This window comes from Theropithecus gelada, chromosome 1 (genome assembly GCF_003255815.1).
Source record: "Theropithecus gelada isolate Dixy chromosome 1, Tgel_1.0, whole genome shotgun sequence".
Lineage (NCBI taxonomy): Eukaryota > Metazoa > Chordata > Mammalia > Primates > Cercopithecidae > Theropithecus > Theropithecus gelada.
In genome coordinates this window covers 155,991,861-156,018,556 of record NC_037668.1, presented here as the reverse complement: position 1 = coordinate 156,018,556, position 26,696 = coordinate 155,991,861, and the positions used below count along the sequence as shown (strand labels likewise).

Sequence of the window (26,696 nt, the reverse complement as noted above, 5' to 3'; positions counted from 1 at the left end):
ATTTCTATTTCCCCATCTGTAAACAAGAAGTTGAATCACTGCTTAGAGATGAAAACTGCTTGTCTGGTTTCTCAAGGGTAGAATCCATCAGGTTCTGGGGCACAGGGGTCCAGACTCCCTAAATCTGGTTATCCAGCAAGCCAGGTGGAACAGAGGAGAGCAAACCATGGGCTTGAACAGAGGAGTCCCCCACAAACCCCAAATAGGAGACAGAAACAGTGGCAAGAGTTTACCCAGTGAGGGGACAGACCATTTTTCCTTGTTGAACCTCTAGGCTCTTTTCCAAAGATTTTTATTTGGCTTTTCATTTTTATATCACTTTTGTTAAGTTTTTGTGTTTGGTCCAGGATTCTTCCCCAGTGGAGAACTAAAGGCGGGGGATACTGCCCAGCCCAGCTTCCTTGACTTGAGAGCTCCTAGCTTCAATGGCATGCCAATCTCCACCATCTCTGTCTGTCAAGTGTAACTGTCCCATTGACTCAGGCTCAGCTGCAGCTCAGGGTAATCTTACTAGCTACACACCAGGGGTGGTCCAGGCTGTGCTTTGGCTGCATGAAAGACTCCTGGAGATGGAAAGCATTCCAACCCAATCTGCCCCCAACTAAAAGCAAAGGGGGCAGATGAGTAGGGAAAGGGGCTGGAAGCTGTAGCATCACTTGCAGGTGGCATAGTAGAGCACGCGCTCATTGATGTGGTCACGAATCTGCTCCACACGCTTCTCCAGTCCTGTCAGGTCCGCCGAGCGCAGCATGATGGCCTGGCTGCCCCGCAGCAGCTCCAACTCCATGTCTGAGGCAAATGGAACAGCAGCAGGAGGAGGAGTTGATAGTGAGACTCCCAAAGACTCCCAACCCTTCCTTCCCCTCCTGCTAACTGGAAGTAGCATGTGCAGAGGAAGCCCCGCCAAAAAATCTGGCCTGTAAGGCAGTGGTGCCCCCCCATCTTCATGCCTCCCTAGCCCCTATTCCATGCTTAGAAATCCGGCAAGGGCGAAACCCAGCAGGCCCCCACTCCTAACTATTACTGGGCCCCTGACCCTCTGGGCTCTCACAGTTGTCCCAGGCTAATGAAGGAGGTCACAGACACCAAGATTAGCAACCCAGTGCTGTTGGGCTCAGACAGCTGCCATCCAACTAATGGTCCTCAAGTAGGCACCTTGACAAAAGAGCTGGATGAGTGACCAGAATTCCTCCTCAATTTCCCTCCCCAAATGCCACTCCAGATAAATCTAGCCCTCCTCTTCCAATTCATTCTGCATACAACCACCAGATGATGCATAGAGGTTTGAAGAACTCTGGAAGTGACTCAGTCCAGCCTGCCCCCTGTCCCTCTAGGCAGGAGTCCCTCTATCACATCCATGAGAGCTGGTACCCAGGCTCAGCCTGAACTTTTCCAGGAATAGGAAGAAAGCAGGCACTGCCTCATGAGGCTCCAATCTTAGGCAGCTCTGGTTATGAAAAAAGTCATCTTCTCATGAAGCCAAAATCTGACTGCCTCTTACTTCCACCTCTTGTCCCAGGTCTGTGTCCTGGGGGTATAAGAATATACCTTCTCTGTTCTCACATGTCAATCCTTCACATATCTGAGGCTTTATTGTCTCCAGGTTAAATATCTCCAGTTTCTTCACCTATTCCTCATCTGATATAATTGCTGTGTCCCACCCTGGTCACTCTCTCCTTGATGTATGCTGGTTTGTCAATATCCCTTCTGAAGATGTAGCAGCCATCACTTGAACAACCATCCCCCAGGTGAGATCCCATCAGCAGAGTATAACAGTGTTATTATTGGATTGACATTCAGCCAGTAGATACCCATATGGATTCACAGGTTGATAAAATATTTAAATATGTCCATAGCAGTTGTTAAATAGCTGCCATTCTGTTCCTTGGTACTCACCCCCAAGACCCACATCCCACCCCTGGTCAATGCATGATCTTCCCCCATTATCCTGCAACTAAAGGTAAGTTCCTGCAAGCAGGTACCTTCCGGTTCCAATACTGTAGCCTAAGCCTTTTCTGGTTAGTGGGTACACACCACTCCAGTTGCTAAATAGTCTTACCATTACCCCAAGCTATTACTCTCTTCACTTTGGTTGCATTGTGTTTGTTAGCTCTTTGGGCAGCAGTAAGCATTGCTGGCTTATAACAAGCTTGCGGTAACTCTTGGGTCTTTTTCAGGTGAGTAACAACTCATATTTGCTTATCACTTACTAGTTATAAAGTGGTTGCAGTGGCATTAGCTACTGAAAAGCCAGGCTTCACCTGAGCTGTACTTGTGGTTTAAGCCCAAACAAGGCCAGAGCAGGAGGTTAGTTTTCTCTTTATTTAATTTCATTTGTTAGTTTCAGCCCATCTTTCTGAACTTTTGCTATTGCCTTAGAATACTGGTTCGGTTACCTGGTGTCTCTGTTGTCCAGAGACTTGATAAATTATTTATCTTCATACAAAGTATTGGATGAACAGGACAAGGAAAAGCACTGACTTAGCCGCTGGCCCCTTCCCCTAGGTCAGCTCCTCTCACTTCATCCTTTGGGTGCAGCTGCCCATGGCCCCAGGTTTATTCATTGTCTACCCACCAGCCCAACCTTTCATGTGGTGCCCACCTGGCTATCCAACGAGACTTCTGCCAAACACTTCTGCTGAAATTCGAAGGAACTCTTTCTGTGGCTTTCACTGGATACACCACTCCAGTGATCCCATCATCATGTCTTAGCGATGACTCTAGTTCCCAGGAGCCCCTGTTCTTTCTGAGAAATCTTCGGAACCCTTCCGAAAGCTACTTTCATTATGTTTCCATCATATTCAAAACCCTTGGATGTGCCCTACTGCCTCCTGAGCTATCTACCCTCCTCATCCTCACACTAGAAGCCAGGCACAGGGACAAGTCATGTTAACCCCATGCCACTTCTTTCCCACCAGCTCCTCAGCAACCTTCTTCTCCTGTCCCTATGTCAGAACATACCTTGTTGCTTCCCAACACCCTTATCCTAATGTCCCTCCTCTTCCTCACAGCTTCTCCCAGGCCTATACATTCTTCCAGGCCCATCTCAAATCTTCTTTTCTTACCTTCACTGAACATGTCTCAGTCAAATTATTTATGCTCTGAGCCCCAGAACTCTTATTATTCAACCCCTATCAGAGACCACCTCATCCTGTTAAATATAGTTCTATGCATCTTAAACATAAAGCAATAGGAAGAGAAAATATGACCCCACTGTTTGCAAAAATAGAAAAAATGGTCCCATTAATTGTGAGCTTTTTGAGGCCAGGTCAAGTCATGGAACCATCTCTGCATTCCCCAGCCTCATACATACTAGACGCCCAGAAAAAATCTCATTTGATCTCACTCCCATAGCACGGCTAGCTCCAATAAGAATGGGCTTCAGAAGCCTTGGGTTGGGTGGGACCAGCCTTCATGAATGCCCTGTAGTCCGTGCCCCTGAACCATTCCCTCACCTTTCATCCTGTCCATCATCTCCATGGTCTCCCCAAATAGCTCCTCTGCCTCTGTCTTCACACTCTGGATCCGGGCACCCTGTTCACCCAGTGTGGGACTCTGACCCAACCGGTCCTTCAACTCAGCATACTTTTGTTTTATTCTCTCAAATCCCTGAAAAAGGTAGAATAGTCTCAGTGTCATTGTCATCATGCAAGGTCCTAAAGACCTGTGGCCAAAGCACTTGATGTCACCCAAATCAACACACAGTGGGAAAGCGCCTCCTATTAACCCCCAATAGAATTGGTTTTGCCTATTAAAACGCCTGAGTCACAGACTATGACTTAAACTTCTGTGTTTCCCTCTTCCCATCTCCAGCTCTTGACATGTCCCACCTCACTCCCAGGACAATGTTAGTCACATCACAGGATATTGATATTAAGCTGTCACATAGTATACTTAGCAACTTGGTCACTGTGCCAGGATTGAAAGTGCCAGTGTTCCTAGCCATAGGGGGAGCAGGTAGTGTGTGTGAGACACTGAGAATGGGCTCTTTGATCTTCTCTCTCATCTAATTCTGACAATTGTGGAGCCCAGGTTAGGATAAGCAAAGAGCATCTGTCCAGGCTGGGGATCCAAGAGACAAGCTCTGGATCCAGTGTCAGGGGACCTGCTTTATAGATGAGTCTTAGGCCTGTGAACAAGTCACCACCTCATCTGTAAAAGGAAAGGGATTGGACTGGTCATCTCCAATGTCCCTGAGCCAGCTATACCAAAGGCAGTGGAGGGAGAAATCAGATGCCTGGCCAGGTTTGGGTTGATTCTCAAGCCTCTTCTTGTTCTGTTATTCTAAGCACATTTGAGTTTGTGGTCTTATAAAGTGTGCAAAGTCCTCTCCTGCTCAGGACCCCCTCACTGGCCATACATCGTTGAGCTAACTATGCCTTCTCTATACCTCTTGGGCACTCAATGCCTGCTTGCTGGCACCTTCTGCAAGCTGCTGGGCCTGGACTGCCTGTGCCCGCTGCTGCCGGGCTTGGCGGCGGAGCTCCTCCATCCGTGTCCAGAAGTCACCCAGCTGCTTGGTCATGCTTGTCACCAGCTTTTCTGCTGGCTGCAGTACCTGCTGAACCTTTGTGGAAAGAGGGAGATCTGGCATTTGTGGTGGGTCTCATAGGTGGGGGGGTTCATCCCCATTTTTTCTCCAACTCATCAGGCAGCAAAAACCCTCTCCAATCAGAACAATCAAAATTGCCCACCTCTCACTCCTGCCTTCTGCATCCCAGCCACAAGATCAGAAAATCCAAGGCCCAAAGCCAGCCCAAAACTTGTCACCCTCCTGTAGAACTTCACCTCAGCTTTCATCTAGTCACTTTTCATCTAGTCACTTTCTGGCATTTTCTATGCCTGGTGCCCAAATTTTCCTGTTTATGCCCAAATATGGGTGGAGGAAGCCATGATGCCTCACCTCAGCAACCCTGTCCTGGATAAGCCTAAGGGAGCGGCTGGTGCCTTGCATGGTGTCCTGAGCTTCCTGCAGTGCCACTGTGCCCTGCCGCAGGTTCCCAACCACATCCTCCACCTGGCCCTCCACTGCATGGGCTCGGCTCCTGGGTGAGAGAAGCATGAGGGAGAGGAGAGAGAGAATGAGTGAATAGTGAATCAATGTGTGGTTTGACTCACACACCAGTCCAAAAGAACACCCTTCCCAGCCAAGACAAAAAGCAAGGAAAGTATTAGCTTTGACGTCCCAGGACCCCACCAAGCAGACATGATGAATGTTTGTGTTATGCCTGAGACACTCTCTTGGCAGTTTCCAATACGGAAGACACAGTCACGCAAATTGTTTAACCTGCACTCTGGACTCTGTGTACCACTCCCCACCATCGTAAGCATCCCCTCCTGTCTCCCAGCCCTCTGCACCCCTCTCCCAGCCATGGGGTTGAGAAGCAAAACTTCTCTCTTCTGGGCAGAGAGAAGTTCAGGGCCCAAGGCCGTACCTGGCTTCCTCAGCCTCAGCCTGCAGCCTGCGGGCCCGCGCAATGTCCTGTTTGGTCTGGGACAGCACCAGGTCCACGTTGGGGAGCCTGGCTGCAATGGCCTGGATCTCATTCATCTTCTGCAGAACAGTAGCTGAGTCTGTGGGCAGCCACAGGGCCAGTACAGCCTCGCTGACCTCCTGGATAGTGGCTGCATCAGTGTCGGGGTCTGGAAGACAACCATGCATTAGACTGTGGGAGCCCACTAACCTCCCCAGAGATCCGAGGCCTCTCCTGGCTAAGCAGCACCTGTGGAAGGCACCCATGGTGGCCCCTCTATCATGGTGTCCCAAGGAGCTGCTGCCCCCTCTCAGCCTGTTCTCTGGAAATTTCTGGGAATGCTGTAGGAGGATGACTATCCTGTGCTCCATGCTGCAGCAGGGAAGAGGAGTGGGGGAGTGTCATCACAGCTGTGGCAACTAAGCGTCTGGTGTCACAGGAAGCTGCGGGCTAGGGAGAAGGAGGTGGTGCCAGACAGCTGGTACTGAACAATGCCTGCGGCACATGCACAATCAGCCCTAAATTGGGAAGAGTGACCAGAAACTGGAGCTGCTTCCTTGGCAAAAAGACCCCTTCCCTGCACTCCCCCTCAGGCAAGACTGCTCATTTTTGCAAAGGCAAATAAGAATGATCAAGTCTTTGCTGGAATATCACCTTCTCAGGGAGGCCAACCCCAGCCATCCAATCTAGAATTGCAACCTCCACCCTAGACTGTAGCACACTTTATCGTCCCTCCCCGCCTCATCTTTCTGTCTAGCACTTGCACCACCCCGGTACCAAAAACTGTACTCATCTAACTGTTTTTTTTTTTTTTTTTTTTTTGTCTCTTTTCCTCTAGAATGTAAGCTCTACAAGGGCAGGGGCTGGGTTTTGTCCACAGCTATATCCCTAGACCCCAGCATAGTGCCTGGCACTTGGAGGTCCTCATGTGTGTAGAGTGAACGAATGATTGACAGGGCTTCAGGTTCAGATTGCTGCTTTACTATTCAAGCCACCTGGGCAAGTCAAGTGGTTCCCTAAGCTCAGTTTCCTGATCTGTGAAAAAGGAATATCAATCCCCAATATCAATCCTCAACCTGAAGGTACAACATGAAACAACCCATTTACAAGAGTTGTTACAAACCAACTCTGGGTCAGAGAGTAAGGTCAGAAGTACAGAGATGACATCTCCTCCCCATCTATTCCAATTTGCTTTTACAGATTTCGCTGGTATTGAGGTATTAAGGAGGGGGGCACCCACTCACCCAGATGATTTGCCCTGGGACCTGAATTCCTCCGGGGTCCCAGGCCCAGCCTCACTCTACACCTAGAGGGTACTAGGTGACCACACAGGTCTCATTCCCTGCCCCATCCCATGCCAGGCAGAAGGACACTCCTGGAGGGTGGAAGCCATGCTTGTTCATTGCTGTGTCCCTTGGGGTTTGCATGCAGCATAACTGTGGTTGAGTTTCATTAAGTGGGTTTATCCCAGCAGCAAGCTTTCATAAGGACCTTCCTTATAGAGACTGTCGACCTCTCATCTAACCCAGAGTCTCACTCTCAAAGCAAGGCTTCACATGCAACTTCCCCAGAAAGCCTTCCAGGATGAGCACATCCCCACCTAGAACTGGCCCTTCCTTTACTCTGCACCACTTCAGCTGCACCCTTAGGCTCAATCTACATGACATTCAGTCATAGAGCCTTCTGGGTCTCAGGATGGGCTCAGTAAATATTTACTGCATTAAGCAAAAGCATGGGAGGAGTTGAGACGGCAAATCAAATTAAACTCAATACCTGCCTTTATGGAGCTGGAAATCCAATGGGAGACAGGCACATGAACAAAGAAGTACAGCTTTGAGTGAGTGGTGTAAACACAGGTGCTACAGTGGCCATGGGAGGGGCCCCCAGAGCCACCTGATAGGTCAAGGGAGGCTGCTGGGAGAGTGGGATGCCTAGGAGGATTCCTAGAGGATGAACAGGAACTAGCCAGGTCAGCAGAGGTGGGAGAGGGGAGACAATCCAGAGAGAGGAAAAACATTTGCAAAGGCAAGTGGCAAGAAAGTGTGTATTTGTGTGTGCATGCACACTCACAGGTGTGTATGTATGTGTGTGTCCATGCCATAACGCAATAGGTTGTGGATGACAGAATCAGACCATTAGGGTTGAAGCCTACCTGCACCACTGCTGAGCTGGATGCCTTTAGCCAAGTTGCTTAACCTCTCTGTGCCCAGATTACTTGTGTGCAAAGTGGAAGTAATAAGAGTACTTAGTTCATGTAGTCAGGAGTAAATGATGTAATACATGCAAAGCACTTGGAACAGTGCCTGGACTCAGAACTTAATAAGCCTTAACTATTCATTTTGTCAATTCCATTTGGAGAACTGGGAAAGGTGATGTTTCCTCCTCCCTCCACAGACTTTCCACTCTCCCTCCCACACCGTGACCCTACATCTGACAGCAGCCAGCGCTCAGAGGCGTCTGCACCAGGACTCTGGAGACCAGAGTCCGAGCCTACAGCTACACAAAATTTTCCTGGGTTTCTCCCTGGAGCCAGGCCTCTCTCAGGCCCTGCTTTTTCTCTCTGACCCTGGACTCATCATAAGACTTGACCTGAGATACAAGCATAAGAAAGACGACAAAAGGGGCCTGGCAGCTAGCTCCCTGTCTGTTGACGTGAGCCTGTTCATGGTACTCACCCAGCAGGAGAGAATTCCAACCCACCTCCCAACCCCTGAGGTCAGAGCCCTGGCTGAGATTAATGCAGGATGAGTAGCCATTCAGCGTCACTGGACTTGACTCAGGGTCAAGACTCCCTTATCCATGAGCCTAAGCCCCACACCTTGACCTCCCCCATCATCCACATTTGTGGGGCACAATCTCCCTAGATTCCCAGGTATCATTTTCCCCAGGTGTGGGCCTCATGGCCTTATGCAAGTCATGAGACCTCAGAAGAAGTCTCCTGCCCCTCTCTGACCTGCCATCTGCACTCAGGAGGGGACTTTGCCCTATCTGGGGCAAAAACACGGTAATAGCAGCAAGAAGAGCCACTGTCATTACACCAAGCCCTAGGCTCGTATTAACTGGGCTCCCAGCCAAGCAAATTCCCTGGCAGGAACCAGAAATCTAACAATATCAACTCCTGTTCCTGAGGCACCTTTCCTTTTTCAAAACACATTTTACATCAGTTATTTGATCCTCAGAATAAACTTGTGAAATACTACCGTCTCCCCATTTATAGAAGCAAAAGATGAGGCAAAGAGAGAAGCAGCCTGCCCAATGTCACACGAGTCTCCCGGGTCCTGTTTAGGAATCTTTCCATTGTACAGCCCTTCCTCACTCCCCAGGGCAGTGAGGAAGGGCATCTGGTTCATTTATTCATGCCACCTATGTCAGATGCCTTTCTGTGTCTGGCCTTATGTTAGGTGCTGGTGACACAGTGGTCAAAAAGACAGACAACCATCCTTACCCTCCTGGAGACCCCATTCTAGTGGAGTGACAATCCACTTGTCGACAACTGAATGACGGTGAGTAGTGCGAGGAAGGTAAGACACCGAAGGGGAATGGGAGATGACAGGGGACAACCAGATCAGATGGTCAGGAAACACCTCTCTGGGGAGATGACCCAGAGGACAAGAAACAGCCCTGGAAAGAGGATTCCAGGCACAAAAAGAGCAAATAAACATTCCTGAAGCGGGCAAGAGCCTGATATGTTCAAGGACAGCCAGTCAACAAAGCAGAGAAGAGCCCAAGGTCACTCCCAAGAGATGGACAGAGGCCAGGCTCTGTAGCCATGATAGGAGTTGAGAGCGCATTCCAAGAACAAGGTGAAGCCACTGAAGGATTTTAAGCAGGAGTGAGATGTGATCTGACTTATACATTTCAAAAGAGATATTTCAGTTATTGTGTTGAGAATGAGAATGGGTCACGAGGGAGTGGAGTGGGTGGGAAGGGCAGATGGGAGAACGACAAGGTCACGGCCATGGGAAGGAGAGGTGGAGGCCTGGAGCAGGATGTTGCAGGCCTGGGAGGAGGGAGGGAGGGCTGGCTGATGCACTGAACATGGGAATGAGGGACAGGCAGGACTGGAACAGCAGCCAAGGTGGGAGTGGAGACCAGGCTCACCTGTTAGGAAATCCCGGACCTGCTGGATGAGGAGCCGCGTGCGTCTGACATCTTCCTTCATCTGGGAGCGGCTGGTGCTCACCTGGGTCTCCAGGCGCTGGGCATTGGATTGAATCTGCGAGGCTGATTCCTCGGCTGCCCTAATCTGTTGACACACACTCTAGGTCAGAAGGGATAAGGCCCCAAGGGAAATCTCTCAGCAGTCCCAGAATTCTGTGGATCATCCTCTATGCCAAGACCTACCTAGGAAGCATTTGTAACCAGTGCAGTTTCTATGTGGATGTCCAGTAAAAGAGAAAAAAACTATCTTGCACTTGCTGTGGTACCTTAAGCAGGTCACTAAAATCTCTGGGCTTTAGTGTAAAATGGGAACTCTGACTTGCCCAGGGGATCTATTCTGTCTGCCTCCTCCTACCTGTGCCCATCCCACCTTGGCCACACTTACCATCTGCCTGGTCTGCTGGAGCTGGGCATTGAAGCCCCGCAGCTGCTCAGCCACCTGCCCTGCCGTCCAGAAGGCCCCACCAGCCCTGGGAAGGACACCCCTGCAGTGGGAGCCACAGGCTGTGCCATTGTCATGGGGACACAGCTCACCAGGGCATGATCCTGGGGTGCAAGCCATCTGCCTGGAGCTGCCACAGAGCTGTAGAGAGATGGGGCTGTCAAAGAGGCTACCCAAAGCCCCTCAATAACCAATCCCACCTCACACCTGGGAAACCAACAGCCAGACATCTCCATGACAACCAAGCACCAGAAACTGGTTTCCTTGGCAACTACTGAGCTCACAGTGAGCGGCACAACGGTCGGGATGGCTGGGGGAGTGGGGTTCTCACAGCGGCAGGTCTGCCCTAATGGGAAACAGGTGGCAGCAGTTGGCGTGTGACAAGCTGGGGTGTGGGCTCCAGGAAGTGGGACTCCATGCCCCAAGTCACCTTGTTGAAGGTGGGTGTCAGGTCAGGCAACGAAGACATCTCCAGCCTCAAGGCCACAAGCTGGGGGCTGCCGGTGCCTCCTCCTCCTCCTGCCTGCTGTGCCAGCCTCTCTGCCTCTCTCCGGCTGTCCCTGAGCTGGTCCAAAAGGTGTGAGCTGTCGGAGACCTGCTGAGCAGCCTGGGCTGACTGCTCGTAGGCTGTGGTTAGCATCCAGAAGGCTCCTGTGGCAAGAAGCATGGGGAATGGAGATAGAGGAGGAGCAGGAGGGAGGGGGGCGGCATGCCCACCACAGCAGTGCCCATGCCCCGGGTTATCTGGGTGGCCCTCTCCTCACCTGAAGGATCAGCACTGCTTAGTTTTTCAAACTGCTCCCTCTTCCTCTGATACATAGTGAGGAGACCATTGAAGCTTCTGTCCAGACTCTCCAGGTCTCTCGGAAGGGACAACGTCTCTTCCTCTAGGGGCAGATCCGGCTGCAGGCCCTGGAGAGTTCGCCTGAGAAGGGAGAGGAGCTTACACTAAAATATAGTAGGGAGTTGTGCCTCCCCAGAGCAGCCATTCCCTTAGAGCAACTGCTACTGAGTCAGAACAAACAGAGGCCTTGGGCAAAGGCACCAGAACAGAGAATCCACAGGCTAAGGGGGTTCCGCTGGACAGAGGCTGAGCAGCCAGTACAACGTTTCTCTGTCCATGCATGGGCAGAGCCACAAAACTCTCTTCCCTTGACTTCCATGACCCAACATTCCCAATTCTCCTCCCCCTCTTCCAGCTCCTGGCTTCCATGAGGAGCACTGCCCTGATGCCCTCCTACTTCGCTCTCTACAGGCTGGCTTCAGCCACTACCTGTACAGCTGCAGCTCTGAAATCTCTTCCACAGTCCACACATCCCACTCAGTTCCAGACCCCACCACTGCTGCCAGCTGGTCATCCCCTCTGAAGGAGGCTCGGGGTCCACCTCCCAGGCCCTTGGCCACTGAGCTCTTGGAGAGTCCTCTCTCCCTGTGCCCTTTGCAGCTCCGCCAACCCAACTACCAGCTCCCTCCTCCAAACCTCACATTCTCCACCTCTAGGCTTTGATCAGGCACAGAACGCCCTTCCATGGAATGCCCCTCCATGCCTGTGTTTCCAACCTACTGAACCTGGTGGACTGACTGCCCGAATCTGAGACTTAGTACAGAAGGCACCTCTGTGAAGCCTGCCATGATACGTTATAACATGTGTCACATTATAGTTTACCATTTACACATCATTCTCCCCAGTGCAAGCTTCTCGAGGGCAAAGACTATGTCATATTAATTTCAATATCCCCGATGCCTTGTGCAATGCTTGGTTCATAATAGATGCTCTAAAATTATGTAAAGAGAAAGAAAGAGAGAAAGAGAGGAAGGAAGGAAGGAAGGAAGGAAGGAAGGAAGGAAGGAAGGAAGGAAGGAAGGAAGGAAGGAAGGAAGGAANNNNAGGAAGGAAGGAAGGAAGGAAGGAAGGAAGGAAGGAAGGAAGGAAGGAAGGAAAGGGGGGAGGGAGGGAGGCGGGGAGGGAGAGAGGGAGGGGGGAGGGAGGATGGGAGGAGAGGGGAGGGGAGGGGAGGGAGGAAAGAAAAAAGGAAGGAAGGAAAAAAGGAAGGAAGAAAGGAAGGAAGGAAGGGAGGAAGGAAGAGAGGAAGGAAGGGAGGAAGGAAGAGAGGAAGGAAGGGAGGAAGGAAGGGAGGGAGGGGGGAGGGAGGGAGGGGGGAGGAGAGGGGAGGGGAGGGAGGGAAGAAAAAAGGAAGGAAGGAAAAAAGGAAGGAAGGAAGGGAGGGAGGGAGGGGGAGGGGAGGGGAGGGAAGGAGGGAGGGAAGGAAGGAAAGAAAAAAGGAAGGAAGGAAGGAAGGGAGAGAGGGAGGGAGGGAGGGGGAGGGGAGGAGAGGGACGGGGAGGGGAGGGGAGGAGACGGGGGGAGGGGAGGGGAGGGATGGGAAGGGGAGGGGAGGAGACAGAGGGAAGGGAGGGAAGGAAGGAAGGGAGGGAGGGAAAGAAGGAAGGAAAAAAGGAAGGAAAGAAGGAAGGAAAAAAGGAAGGAAGGAAGGGAGGAAGGAAGGAAGGACGGAAGGAAGGGAAAAAGGAAGGAAGGAAGGGAAAAAGGAAGGAAGGAAGGAAGGAAGGAAAGGAGGAAGGAAGGAAGGGAGGAAGGAAGGAAGGTTCCCAATATTTTCTTGACTTCCTCTGCTGGAGCCCCCAGCCAGAGGCTCTAGCACATCGTGAGTCACGAAGCCTCCATTTTCATTCTTCTTAGGCTGCCTTTTCCCTCCCCGCCACTCACACACCTGGATGGCTCTGTGCACCATCAGAAAGCCAGTGCTCAGGGAATGCCAACTAACTATAGAAGCTTCCAGAACTGAATCTCACTAAGAAGGCACCTCTGCTGGTGGGATGGGGGTGTGGGCAGGACCACTTCCATTCCAAAGGCACACGCGGGTTATTTTTGGAGCCCCTGCCTCTCGGATGCCCTCTGCCAGGGTGACTAATCCAGAGCTGACTCCCTCCCACAGGCAGCATCGGGCACTTAAAAGAACGCTGGGCTTGGGCTCCTGGGCTGTGTTCTGAGTCCCAGCTCTGCCCTTCGGGGGCCATGTGGCTCTGTCACATCACCTATCTGTGCCTGTTTTCTCATCTGCAAAACCACACCAACCTCACAGGACTGTTGTAATGGTTGAAAGAGAGAGCACTGTGAAAATGCCTTTAAACTGTAATGCGCTGTACAAATGTAAGGAAGGACCAGTGTGCCGCGTACAGGAACCCCGGAGCATAATTCTTCCAAATGCTTGGCAGGGAAAGGGAATTACCTGAGGGAGAGGATGGCACTGGCCACCTGAGCCACCTCCTGCTCTGTGACTGCGGCGCTGCTGAGAACTGCTCGGATCTGCTCAATCTTACTCTTTGCATCTAGGATCCGGGAGGCCAGGCCACGGTCCTCCAGCCCTGGCCCTGACCACAGGCTGGCGGTGGCATTGCGGAGGCTACCAAGGCGCAGGCCCTGCTCCCGGAGGTCCGCATCATAGGTCTGGAAGCAAGGGTGGCAGGCCACACACACCGGGTAGCGGTTGCAGTAGCCTCGCTGGCACTGGTCACAGCGGGGCCCAGTCAAGCCAGCGCGGCAGAGGCAGCGGCCCGATGCCTTATCGCAGCCTGGGCCCTCTGTTCCCCGGAAATCACAGTCACAGGCTAGGGCCAAGAAAAATGACAGTCAGAGACAGGGGTCAGGGAGACAGAAGCAGCTGTCAGGGAGAGCCCTGAAAAGCAGGTCTGACCTGAGGCTCTTTCTACATGACTTAGAATAACAGAAGTCACAGCCAGAATAAAAACCATGGTAACAGCTGCAGTGAAAGCAAATGCTTACTTAGCACCTACCATGTGCCAGGCACCATTTAAAGTCACACACACACATTAACTCATTTGATCTTCACACCACTCTCAGGATTAGCACTCTTGTTTCCCCACTTTTTCTAGATGTCCCTCTCTGAGGGACAGAGAGGTTAAGTACAGCACGCCTCTTTCTCAAAGGAGGAAACCGAGTCTAAAGAGGGGAAGCAGCTCCCTCAAAGTCACTCAGTGAGGCAGGGGCAGAGCTGGGACCAGAATCTTGTCTGTACACTCCAAGGCCTGTGCTCCTATGGTGACATCAAACTGACTCCCTGGGAAATGACACCCTTCGGCCCTCAGGACTCACTTCCTCCATCTATGAAGAATGAAGAGACAGCCTACCATTCTTGCTGCTGCCTTGGAGATGGCTTCTGGGAAATGCTCTCTCTCAGGGAAGTGGGGAGCAAAGCAACTGGCATGTCACCGGGACTCAGGGACAGCAGGGCATAGGCCTGCCTCAGGGGCTTAGAGGCCACACCAATGGGCCAGAGTGTGTGCACTCACAGGGCTGCCCAGGCCCACACCACGTGCATCAATACGGAACGTTCTGCCCTGCTGCAGACCTACACGCCCCCATCACGTGCCCAACCGCGTGCTTGGACCCCACAGCCTCAGCATCCCCCAGGCCTTGAGCACGCACCTCGGCATCCTGTAGCTGCGTCTCCATAGGTCCGGTCTGGACACTGGCGGATGGCTGCAGCGCTGCACGTCAGGCCACCAAAGCCTTCCCGACAGGGGCACTGCCCTGTGAACTGTGTGGAGAGAGCAGCGTCAGTGGACCCTGCCTCATAGCCTCTGCCTTACCCTGGTGTCAGGGACCGTGTCCTAGATTTCTGGTCCACAGGTAGAATCCAGGGCTCGTGGCCACCTCCAGAGCTGCTGTGCCCACAAAACAAGGGCTCCCACTCAGAGATGAGCCTTGAAGTCAAGGCCCAGCGTGGGCCTTTCAGAAGGTGTGCTGCATATGCTATCACTGACGGCCAAGAGCCACAGAGGGAGGAGCATCTGGTGACTTCCCCAAAGGAGAATGGGGACAGAAGATGCCCGGTCTGACAGGGGAGAGGCCCAGAAAGGCAGCATGGAGGGGCAGCAGAAAGGCTGGTGCTCAGGACCCCTCTCCCACTGAGGGGCCCCCAGGCCACCCTCACTTCGTACCTGGTTGCAGTGGGGGCTGAGGGAGTTGTGTGGGTCGCAGGCACACGGTTCACAGCCCTGGCCACTGGCCAGCTTCCAGTGGTAGGGAGCGCACTGGTCACACTTGGGGCCCACCACGTTGGGCAGACACAGGCAGCGCCCACTCTCCTCGTCACACAGCACGTCCCTCCGGGACCCCAGGATGTTGCAGTCACAGCCTGCAGGAGGAGAGCTGCTGAGCTCAGGCAGACGCTCCATGAAAAACTCACCCCCAGAGGACACACATCCAGGGAGGGGCCCCACCTGGGAAAAGAACTAGGCAAGGCCATTCCCTGTAGATGACATGGCTGACTCACAGTACCCCTGCGCTGTCCCACCAGTTCCAGCAACCTGGCAGCTCAGCCGCCTGCCTGCCCACCCTCCATCTGGCTCTCAGTCCCACCTTCCAACTCGGACCTCTGCTGCCACCTGCTGGAAGCCAGTAGCACAGCAGCTGGTGCTGGGTAAGAGGCCAAGAAGTCCGGACTCCTGGCAAAGGCCTGGGCACACCCCCTCTGTCTACCCTGCAGTGGGATTTCCTCTGAAGAGAGCACAGTGAGCAGGGCAAGCCATGGGTCTGGTGGCCCCATGCAGCCTGCCCCATGTCGTGCTGGGCCGCGCCCCCTACTCACGGTGGCAGCCCTGCGGGTTGGCGTAGGTGAGTCCAGTGAAGCCCGGCTTGCATAGGTCACAGCGCTCTCCCTGCACATGCTCCTTGCACACACACTGCCCGGTCACTGGGTCACAGGGAGCCCCTGGCACTGCCCCATCCGGATCACACTCACAGGCTGAGAGACAACAGCAGTCACCGCAGTAGGAACAAAGAAAAGTAGAGTTCAGAGCAGATTCCAGGAGCCAGGCTGCCTGGTTCAAATCCTTGTTCCACCACTGGCTTTCAATTTCATAGCCTTAGTCAAGTTACTTAATCCCTCCATGCCTCAATTTCCTCGTCTGTAAAATAAAAATAATGATACAGCCTTCATAGGCTTCTTGTGAGAAATAAATGAGTGAATGGCCGGGCGCAGTGGCTCATGCTTGTAATCCCAGCACTTTGGGAGGCCGAGGCGGGTGGATCACCTGAGGTCAGGAGTTCAAGACCAACCTGACCAACATGGTGAAACCCTGTCTCTACTAAAAATACAAAATTAGCCAGGCACAGGGGCGCATGCCTGTAATCCCAGCTACCAGGAGGCTGAGGCAGAAGAATCACTTGAACCTGGGAGGTGGAGGTTGCAGTGAGCTGAGATTGTGCCATTGCACTCCAGCCTGGGCAACAAGAGCGAAACTCCATCTCAAAAAAAAAAAAAAAAAAGAGAGACAGAAAGAGATGGGTAAACATAAAGCAAGGGGAGCATATTGGCATATGCTAAGTACTATAGAAGGCGTTTTGTTGTCATTACTTACTGAGCAACTACTCTTGCCAACCACTGAACTGGGCACTCTCACATGTTGCCTCATGGAATCTTCATGGTAATCCTGGAGATTATTATTCTCATTGTACAGAGGAGGAAACTGAGGCTCAGATATGTCAAATAACTGATTCAAGTTCTCATTAAAAGTTCACGCAAGAACCAGGGATCAAACTCAGTTCTGTCTCACTCTTCCCGGCAACAAACATCAACAGAAAGTGACTCGGCTTTCCCCAACCCCCATTCCCTGACTTCTTTCAGACCTTTCAAAATGTAAGACCCCTTCATCCAGAAAGTCTTTTCTGACTAAACCTGCCCGAATCAGATTGCTTCAGTCCAGGCCCTCTCCTATATGAAGTCGCTGGCTCTTGTGGACATATTAAGCTGCCTCTGCCTGTTGTCTCCCATTACATTCACAAACGCTCCCTGAGCATCAGTGATTTTCCCGTCAGTGTGCTAGGGCCAGAGGATGTGAGAAATAATCCTTGCCATGGAGGAGTTCTCAATGTTAGGAGAAACAGGAAATTAAATCACAAACCTCATTACAACATGGTAAAGGCGATAATATACATATGGAAAAGGTGCTTTCATCCTTCTTCTTCACAAGTATATAGTTTATATCACCAGTGTGTGTGTTCCCTGATGGCAGAAACTGTATCTTATGTTTACTTTTTTCTTTCCTATGCCCCAAATAAAGCCCATCTATTGATGGATTGTCTGCTTGATGGTCCAGAGAGGTTAAGTGACTTGCTTAGTAATACTCAGCTAAATTAAAATAATCTCCCACAAATCCTGACTCACAGTCAAGTTTTCATGCTCCATGAGGGCCTTGGTGTACCCAGAAACATGTGATCTATTGCACTCAGAGCAGATGGGGAGTAACAGACAAATGACATTCTGGGTCTCCAGAGCCTCTACTCACGGATACACGTCTCCTGAATGGAAGCTCCCGGGCGCCGGTTCCGGAAATAGTGCAGCTGACACCGCTCACAGTTCTTGCCTTCGGTGTGGTCCCGGCAATTGTCACACACACCTCCATATGCCCCCTGGCTGGCGGCAAACACAGCGGGGTCAAAGTGACATGTCTCTGAGTGCCCATTGCAGTCGCACCCTGGAAAAAGAGAGTCCCAGGGCTGACATCTGACCCCCGCCTTTGCTGTCTACAGAGCGTGCTCCACAAAAGCTCATTGGCATCTGTAACAACTCTGCAAGATGATCAAGGCAGGGAAGTGGGGAAACTGAGCCCAAGGGAGGTTTGTATAATTTATTTAAGGTTACATGACCAATAAGAAAGCAGAGGAGAATAAGAACTGATTCTCCTGATTCCTACTGTTGGGATAAACCCAAGAACAGTGGCCATGTTGGGCCAAAGCAAGAGCCCTTTGAATGCTCTATCCCCAACCCTCCCACTGCCAACATTGGTCTCCTCTTGGGTCACTGCCTGTCTCCAGGATGAGAATCTCTGCTTTCCTCATTTATGTAAACAAAGTCCCTGATTCTAGGGAGCCATTTGAATTAGGAAAAATGACAACAGAAAACCAGATATGTCCTAAACAGGGTAAAGCAACTGGAGAGGCCAGAAGAAGCAGGCTCTGGAGATACCATGAAAGTCACATGGAATCAGAAGCATCAGCCAAGTGATGGTCCCTCCAGGTCTGGCTGAGAAGGCAGGGGATGGTGGGAGGATGTCACCCAAATACTCTCTCCATCCTCACAGAGCCGGGAGAGCTTGAATTGTAACAGTGCAATTCAGTTTAGATTTACATAAGAAAGACTGGATCCCCCTGTGTCCCAGGTGAGGTCACTGAGGCCTAGAGGGGCCAGCACTTGACCCAGACCCTACAGGGAAGGGGTGATCCAAAGCTCCTACTTTGGCATTCATGGGTGTCCCGGCCCTCTGCAGGTCTCCAGGGCTGGTTGTTGTAGAAGGGCGCACAGCGTTCACAATTTGGACCGGCAGTGTTGTGCTGGCAGACGCAGACATCGTGGACCTGGAAGGGGGACCATCAGCCATCAGGAGTAATCAACAAAGAAGGGCCCCAGGGATGGACCTGCCCTCTGTGTACCACTCAGGTCTGGCTCAGACACCAACCCTTCCAGGATGCTTCCTCTGAATGCCGCAGACTTCACCCAGCTCCTGTGAAACTGTCTGCCATTGTTCCGCACATATGAGCACACGTGTGTGTGTGCACGTGCTTGTGCCCGCACTGCTCCCCTAGTGAGGTTTTTGCAAGCTCACTCGTTGCACTTGGACACCCCCGTGACACCCAATCAGAGGCAGCGCTTGGAAGGTGCTCAGAAACCCTTGGCAAACTGTGGGATCTAGAAGCTGGTGGGGCCCTCTGGAGATTTATATTCCAACAATCTATGACTACAGTTGTTTGGCTAATGGAACTGCTGTGATGAACTGTCACTAGACTCATTAAGGTATAAAAATAGAACAGCTATTGTGTGCTAATTGCCTTCCAAATTAAGCCCAACACCTTCAGCCTGGCATTCAAGGACCTGTATCATGTTAGTTGCATTCTCAGCTCCCATGCCCTGCTGACAGCACAGCAAGCTGAACTTCTAGCTGCTCCCTATGCAAGCCCTACTTTCTCTACCTTTTGACCTTAACAATGGTTTTGCTTCTACCTAGAATTCTCTTCTCTCTGTATTCATTCACAAAATCCTGCCAGCTGGGCTTCGGCTAGAATGGCACCTCTCTCATAAGGCCTCCCTGGTCCCTCTAATTCCATAGATCTCAACCCTGGCTGCGCCTCAGTGTCACCTGGGGAGCATTTTTTAAAATGCCAAGGTCCAGACCCAATTCAGTCTGAATCTCAAGGATGAGGCCCAGGCAGTGGCACCTTTTAAAAGTGGTGATTCCACTGCACAGCCAGATTTGAGGACCACCAGGGCTAGGTGGCTCCCTCCCTCCCTGTCATCTCATAGCATATTGTATTCCCTCTGTGTCACTCAGCCTGGGGTTCTAGGAGTATGTCTCATGGGCCCTGACAGATGACACACTCCCTGAACTGGGCTCCCTCTGCACACCTCTGCAGCCTGGGGCAGAAGTTGGCCCAGAAGTGGAAAGAAGAATGCCAGCTGAGGCTTGTGCCACCTCTATTTCCCTCCCAGGCCATCTTACATGATTTCCTTCTGTCCCCCTATCACTAGGACAGCTGTCACACTCCCATGTTGGGTCTCTCTGCTTCTTTGCTCAAGGTTCTCTCTTCTATACCTGTGGTTCTCAAGTTTGGTTTCACAGCAAAATTCCCTGGGAGGGGAGGGCTTGTTAAACTGGAACTTCTCAACCCCCATCCCTGCTGAAGCCAATCCGCCTGGTCTAGGGTAGACTTAGCATCTGTACTAAACATTGGTCTCTCACCCTGCCCCCATATCTCACCACTAGATGAGACTTTAAAATCCCTAAACCAGTGGCTGTCAGACCTGGCAGTATATTCGAGTCACCTGGGAGCTTTAAAAATCAATCATAAAATTAGAATATCATAGGGTAGAGGGCTGGGCAACATTTTTAGCTCCCAGTGAAGTTATAATACATAACAAGGGTTGAGAATCATTGCCTTAAACTCCCTCCCAATTTCCACACTTATGTAAATGAAATGAAAATCATCTCAAATTAGGAAGCAGGTCTAAAGAAGTACTAAACGATTCTGATTTTTGGAACGAAAACCACTTTGATTTTTTGTTGTTGCTGCTGAAGTATTAAGTACCCAAGTTTTAGATTTAGTGCCCTTCCTGCTTTATGGGAGCCCCAAGAATGTCCGTAGTCTGCCCTGGTCCTGCCCCCTTCCTCTCCCCTTCCCACCCTAGGCTGTCACCTGCACGGTGGTGGAGGGGCCAGCAGAGGCCCCAGGCTTGGGGGCGCAGCGATCAGCATGGCCATGACAGAAGCAGCTCCCCTGCAGACGGAGCTGGGACACGGCATAGTAGGCGCTGGGAGGGTGGTAGCCCCTTTGGGGCACAGGGGCCAGCCTGGTGAAGTTGACTCTCAAGTTTGTGATCTCCCCCAGCTCTGAGAGGACCAAACAGCAAGGAGGGAGGGGTTGGAGAATGGAAAATAAAGAAAGGAAGTTAGAGGCACATAGAGTCTCCTTCATATGTGATACCATGGGCCATCCTCTCCAGACCTCAACCATCCCACAGCATCCCACAGACAATGTCCCTATGGGGCAAACAGGGCAAGTATTAAATCCCCAACCACGTTGACAAAAACATGAAAAACCAGGAAATTCCCATGACCTGGGTTCCAACTCTGTTTCCTTTCCCACTCATAGTTCCATGGACAAGAGGAGGGGCCACACTGACCTTGAATTTTTTTACTTTGAGTTGCTGGAATCCCAGATGCTAAATCCATAAGGTTAAGTTGGACCTACAGAGAGAAGGGAAAGAGAAGCACTTAAGAAGAGACAAATAGTGTGCCTCGAGTTCAGAAGAAACCTTCCTTTCCATTATATGCCTCACATTTGAAGTCCTTGTTACCTGGAACCTGAGACAGATCATGGTTATGAGGCTTGTCAGCTGCTTTGGGGGAACAAGATGATCACTGGGCCATAAATGTGTGTGTGTATGTGTGTGTGTGTGTGTGTACACCCTGCCCCCCAGTTGAAAATATAAGTATCCTAAGAATTTCCTGAGTTCCCTGGGTCAAAAAGTATGGTAAGATGTATCATCTATATATGAGGGTTTAGGAGATACTAATTTTCTCATGACTCAGGATGAGTGAGAAATCTAAAATCCAAGGATGCATGAATGTGGGTGACCACAGCACTCTGGACAATCCCAATTTCAACTATGCTTTTGATTTACTTTTTTTAAAAAAACGATTCATCATCTACATATCCCAGGAAGAGTTTTCACATCCGCCCTCCACAAGTTAGGAAACAGTCCTGCATTCTGATCTGCTGGTGTGAAGAATGTGGTTAACATAGATTTGGGTAAGGGTATAACCAAGGAGGAACTGCTAAACCCAAAGGAAGAGATGCATGGTCCGCAGAGAGGGCCCCACTCTGAGCGTTGGTCCACATGAGAGCAGCTCTGAGGGCTCACTTGTGTCTCGGCCAGGGAAAGGAGAAGAGAAACTATAGCCTCCGCTGCCAGGGGATGGGGAAAAGCAGTTATGAAAGAATTTGATCATGTCAGGAGGACTTAGGGAGAAACATTCTGAATGTTTCTTCAGGCAGGTTTTTATTTCTAGCTCAGGGTTTAAGCTCAGGAGAATTCGGGCTCTGGGTTATACCAGAATTCCCTCCAAGGGCTAAGACTGGGTTAGATGGAGGGATTAAACTGAAAATGTTTATTTTTGTGTTAAACCCTACCAAGGTGAAATGAAATTTGTGTAATTTGCTCTTGCATCTAACTAGCCATCCCAAAATCCTCACACCAAAGTAGGGTCGATTTCATCTTCCCACTAGAGGGATGAGACAATGAGTCACGGGGGAGGGGGCTGTGGAAGAGGGCAGGGGTGAGTAAGAGAGCAGGGGTGAGTAATGTGGTGGCCCCAAGGTCTTTCTGAAATATCCCTCCTCAGAAAGAGGATAAGCAGCAAATGTTTTGAGGGTGGCTACAGGGGTCATTACTGGGGGGAATTCAGGAAAGTCAGCAAGGGGAGCTGGCAAGGATGTTTCCATTCCTTCTCAAGAGTCCATGTGGCTGTGTGAACAGTGGGACATCAGGGACTTCTCCCCAGGCCTAGTTTTCAGGATTCCCTCTACCTACCTTCCCCCCATTTAGGCGCGCATTAGGCCTCTGGGGCAGGGACTGGCACCGAACATCCTGCCAGCTCTGAGGCCGGCCCTGGCGGACCCGAGGGAAGGTGGAGGTGCAGTCAGCAGCCAGGTACTGGTACACTCGCCAGGTCTTACCGAAGTCTGAGGAGCGCTCAATCAGCATGCCGGCGGGCATGGGCCCCTGCGGAGACAGGGGCAGTGTGCAGAGGGGAGGCGCTGGGGCTGTGCCCCATGGAGACACAAACAGAGAGACAGGCTCCTCCAGTGAACTGGGGAGAAAGGGAGCCCAGCGGGAGCAAGTGGGCTCAGGAGCGTCCAGGTCCAAACCTCCTGGCATACCACAGGCCACAGAAGTTTCTCCCCAGGATCTGCCTTCCAGAAGGAGTGATCCCTAGCTCAGCTTGCCAGGCTTCCAGGCTTCCAGGCTAGACATTCCCCTGCTCCTACACTTCCCACAGCTCACCATTGTCTCTCTCTCTCTCTGTCTCCCCTCCTGGAACTCATGTCCAGCCTCCTCTGTCCTGGCCCTCCAAACCACGTTCCCCACTTACCAGAGAGCTCTTCCCGGGTGATTATCTGATCTTTGAGAGCTTCAATCAGTCTGCACTGATCTCATGATATATTCTGAGCACCTTAGCATGACATATTGAGTCCCTGCTCCTTCCTACAAAATGATTTCATCCATTTTGGGTGGCTTTAAATGTGGTCTTTATGCTGACAGCTCCAAGCTTGAACAACTTCCTGGAACTGCAGGTCTATAAACTCAGCTTCCAAAGCAGACACTGAACCAGGCCCAGGCCTGTCTCTCCAGCTTCAGGGTTCCCTCCTGCCTGATCTCCCTAGTAAGCTTCATCTGATTTCCCCTTTCCCCACGTTCACTCTTACTCAGTCATTTCTTTTTTTTTTTTTTTTTTTTTTTTTTTTTTTTTTTTTTTTTTTTTTTTGAGACAGAGTCTCACTCCATCACTCAGGCTGGAGTGCAGTGGTGTGATCTCGGCTCACTGCAACCTCCACCTCCAAGGTTCCAACGATTCTCATGTCTCAGCCTCCTGAGTAGCTGGAATTACAGGTGTACACCTTCATGCTCTGCTAATTTTTGTATTTTTAGTAGAGACAGGGTTTCGCCATGTTGGCCAGGCTGGTCTCGAACTCCTGACCTCAAGTGATCCACCCGCCTCGGCCTCCCAAAGTGCTGAGATTACAGGTGTCAGCCACCGGGCCGAGCTAATCTTCATATTTTTAGCAGAGACAGGGTTTTGCCATGTTGGCCAGGCTGGCCATCTTCTTAAAACATAAAATGGGCCTTGTCAATCCTTTGCTAAAAATCCTCCAATACTATTCTGGAACGAAATCTGAACTTCTGACCATGAGTGAATAGGCCCCAGGCTCCCTGGGCGCTGCCTCCTCTCAGGCCACCTCCTCTCTTCAAGCCCTAAACCAAGCTCAGTCCCTCCTCAGAGCCTTTGTCCAGTCTTCCTACTTGGGATGCTCCTCCCGCTGGTAGGTTCCCTCTCATCTTTTGTTCTCAGCTTAAATGTCATTTCCTGGTACAGATCTTTTGATACCTGACTGAAGTGTGTTCTCCTGCTCATGGCTGGCCCACCCCACCCTGCCCCATTATTTTCTATTTCAGCATCTTGTTTCCTTCAGAAACGTCACCACGATTTCCAATTATTTACTTGTTGGTTTCTTGCTTTTTATTCTTTTCCCATGAGACCAGGATTTCTCAACCATTCTCACTGTTATAGTATTGAGTTGGGGAAATCTTAGTCCTAGGAGCTGTCCTGTGCACTGCAGCCTGGTGAACAGCATCCTTGACTTCTACCCACCAGATATCATTACATACCCATAGTTATGACAACCAAAAGCGTATCCAGAAATTGTCAGCTACCCCCTGTGGGAGAGGGGAGGGAAAATAGTGCCCCTGGTTGAGACTCAGTATACCAGGCTGTAGCCCCTATTGTCTGTGGTTCACAGGTGGACCCCCAACACCTAGCACATCGGTGTTTAGCACACATTTGTTGAATGAATGGTGAATCTTCAGTCTGCTCCCCTCCCTCTGTGTGTACCTGGAAACTCATCTCGCAGCAGTCTTCAGCCCTCCACATCCCCACCTCTTGCCACCAAGCACATTTTACCCTCCAGGCCCTGTGTGCATTCCCTTGCCCCCAGCCCCAATCATATACCTCACCTTCTTGCCGCCTGCATCCTGGTCTTTGTGTTTATGGTTCTGTTTGCTTGGAATAAACATTGCCCTTCACCTGGCCATTACTGATCTACGAAAGTTCATCTTCCCCTGGGTGTACTCCCTGACAGGCCCTCCCAAGACAGACCATGTGAGAGCCCCGTCATGGGCTCCCAGCACCTCTTCTTACCAATATTGTGCACACATTGCACTCTCTCACTACTGACTTCCCCACATATGGTGAAAGCTGCTTGAAGATTGTGATTTGGTTTTATTCATCTTTATATCCCTAACATCTGACACCAAGCCTGCCATGTAATCAGTGTTTAGTAAGTGCTCACAAATAATTGACAAATAAATGAACAGGTGAGTGATGATAAAGTAAGGAGACTATTTAACACTGTCCATCCAAATGAATATGCTGCCCTTCAAAGTTGCCACCTTTAGAGACTGGGCATTTATTCAAACAATACTTGCATTTCTCAAAATACCTTTGACCTTTAGATGGGGCGAGGCTCTTAGAGCCAACTTCTTCAGTCATGTAAGAAATTAGGTCCTATTACTTTTTATTCCAAGCTCATTTTAACTCCTGAAAGTTATATCTCCCTTCCTAATCATTTAATCTTATTAACCAAATTTGATCATTGAATATCTGACTATTTCTGTAGAAAGAATAAAACCAAATCATCTCTGAAAAGAAAAAATTGACCTATGGCAATTAAATGAAAATGTTTCCTCCAAAAGAAGTATCTAGAAGGCTGTTCTAAAGGCAGAATCTGAAAGTGCTTTGAGAAGTAATGGCACTGAATGAGTAGATTGCCCACCAAGAGAGCTGTTCCAAAGGAACATCCGTCAGTTAGTTGGATAGGCAAGTTCTTGGCTGCTTGTTAAACTCAATCTAATATGCAAAGTTATTAAAACAGAGTATACCAAGAATACACAAATGTACAACAAGCAACTGGGCCCAGTAGAATTGGTACTTGGCAGACCTGAATTAATTAGATGGGTTGAGGGTGGAGAATGAGAGAGGAAGAGGATATGCAACCACTGCACGACCAAGATAGGGAGCCTGGAGGTGCCACTGTTCACCCAGGACCAAGTCCTTTGCTGTCACCATGATATAGGCTCATGGTGAGTGTTGCCCCAACCTAGAGAGACAAGGACACTGTGCTCCCCCATGGCTCCATGCCCATATGGCCCAGGAGCCACTCTCCTATCCGCTGCCACCCCCAGGAGGCACACCTGGAACTCCATCATGACTTCCTGAAGCTGGAATCTCCTGTCCAGGTCCAGCTGCAGAGAGACAGGGTTCACATCTGGAAGGACAAAAAGTAGAAACTGTCAGTCAGAGACTTTCCACTTCCCCAGCCCTGAAGGAAGCCCTGGACTAGACTAGCTCAAGGAAGTCAGAAACTCTCTAACCTTGATTTTCCAAACTCCCTCTTGGAGAGGAGTGGGAAGTGGTATGTTTCTGCTTATGTCATCTATTCAAGACCCTATCTGTTTTTGGCTAAGTTTCCTTCCCACCATCACCTGATGTCTTCAATACTTTGGAGGGCTTCAACTTGTCTGTTCCACACAGACTTGTTCCCAAAGCTTAATTCTGCAAGCCCACCCACTGAGACTGAGTGGAGGGAAATAAAGACATTCCCCTCTCCTCATACCCTTTCCTTCACCTCCAATAAATTCTTCTACCATAACATCCAACGGACCTCAAATATGAGGCAGAATGTTCTTCTTGTCAATCACCCACGTCACATCACCAAAAGAAATGCCTGGGAAACCCAAGGGGTTACAGGGCACCTTCCATCCACCTCATCCTGTGGAGGCTGCACAGTTTGAGTCCCTGTAGATGGCAAATGCTCACCATTCTGTGACTGCCACCAGCGCATGGGGCCAGAGGATGAAGCCACATTCTCTACTCGGTGACTGTAGTAGTTGTGAGGCTGCCTGGAGTCACACTTGCAGCATTTCATCTGCCACTGTGGGAGAGGAAGACAGCAGACACTCAGAGGTGGGGTCCTAATAGAATTCCCCCTTGCATCCTGACATCCCAGCATATCCCCTCTGTGGAAATCCTGCCCTTAGGAATCACTAGTTTTATTAATACACTTTGAAGGATTAATCTCTTAAAACAGGGCTATTGGTCATCTTTTAATCGGTCATCTCTGAATTCCTTCGTGTCCCTCCTAACACACAGCAAGTGAATGGTGAATAGATGTGTGAATGGAGAAGAGGTACAAGGTGGGAAAAAATACTTGAGTACATGACATTGCCTTGCAGAGAAACTTG

At 50.7% G+C, this 26,696-nt stretch overlaps 1 protein-coding gene across 2 annotated transcripts in view; it reads right to left on the bottom strand.

Moving 5' to 3' along the window:
- Positions 1–252: 252 nt before the first annotated feature.
- LAMB3 (laminin subunit beta 3) overlaps positions 253–26,696 on the bottom strand; it is a 40,552-nt gene continuing 14,108 nt past the window's right edge. For both annotated transcript variants that reach the window (XM_025356555.1, XM_025356565.1), the window contains exons 4-23: positions 26,272–26,386; positions 25,647–25,720; positions 22,209–22,400; positions 20,799–20,862; positions 20,312–20,505; positions 18,358–18,478; positions 17,410–17,598; positions 15,711–15,866; positions 15,061–15,257; positions 14,546–14,657; positions 13,329–13,707; positions 10,842–11,002; positions 10,508–10,728; positions 10,021–10,218; positions 9,576–9,720; positions 5,436–5,643; positions 4,904–5,045; positions 4,391–4,567; positions 3,456–3,609; positions 253–789 (exon numbers count right to left, since the gene is read on the bottom strand). In XM_025356555.1, the coding sequence (XP_025212340.1) occupies positions 653–789; positions 3,456–3,609; positions 4,391–4,567; positions 4,904–5,045; positions 5,436–5,643; positions 9,576–9,720; positions 10,021–10,218; positions 10,508–10,728; positions 10,842–11,002; positions 13,329–13,707; positions 14,546–14,657; positions 15,061–15,257; positions 15,711–15,866; positions 17,410–17,598; positions 18,358–18,478; positions 20,312–20,505; positions 20,799–20,862; positions 22,209–22,400; positions 25,647–25,720; positions 26,272–26,386 (3,336 nt within the window). In that variant the 3' untranslated portion in view covers positions 253–652. The remainder of the gene's footprint in view (positions 790–3,455; positions 3,610–4,390; positions 4,568–4,903; positions 5,046–5,435; positions 5,644–9,575; positions 9,721–10,020; positions 10,219–10,507; positions 10,729–10,841; positions 11,003–13,328; positions 13,708–14,545; positions 14,658–15,060; positions 15,258–15,710; positions 15,867–17,409; positions 17,599–18,357; positions 18,479–20,311; positions 20,506–20,798; positions 20,863–22,208; positions 22,401–25,646; positions 25,721–26,271; positions 26,387–26,696) is intronic.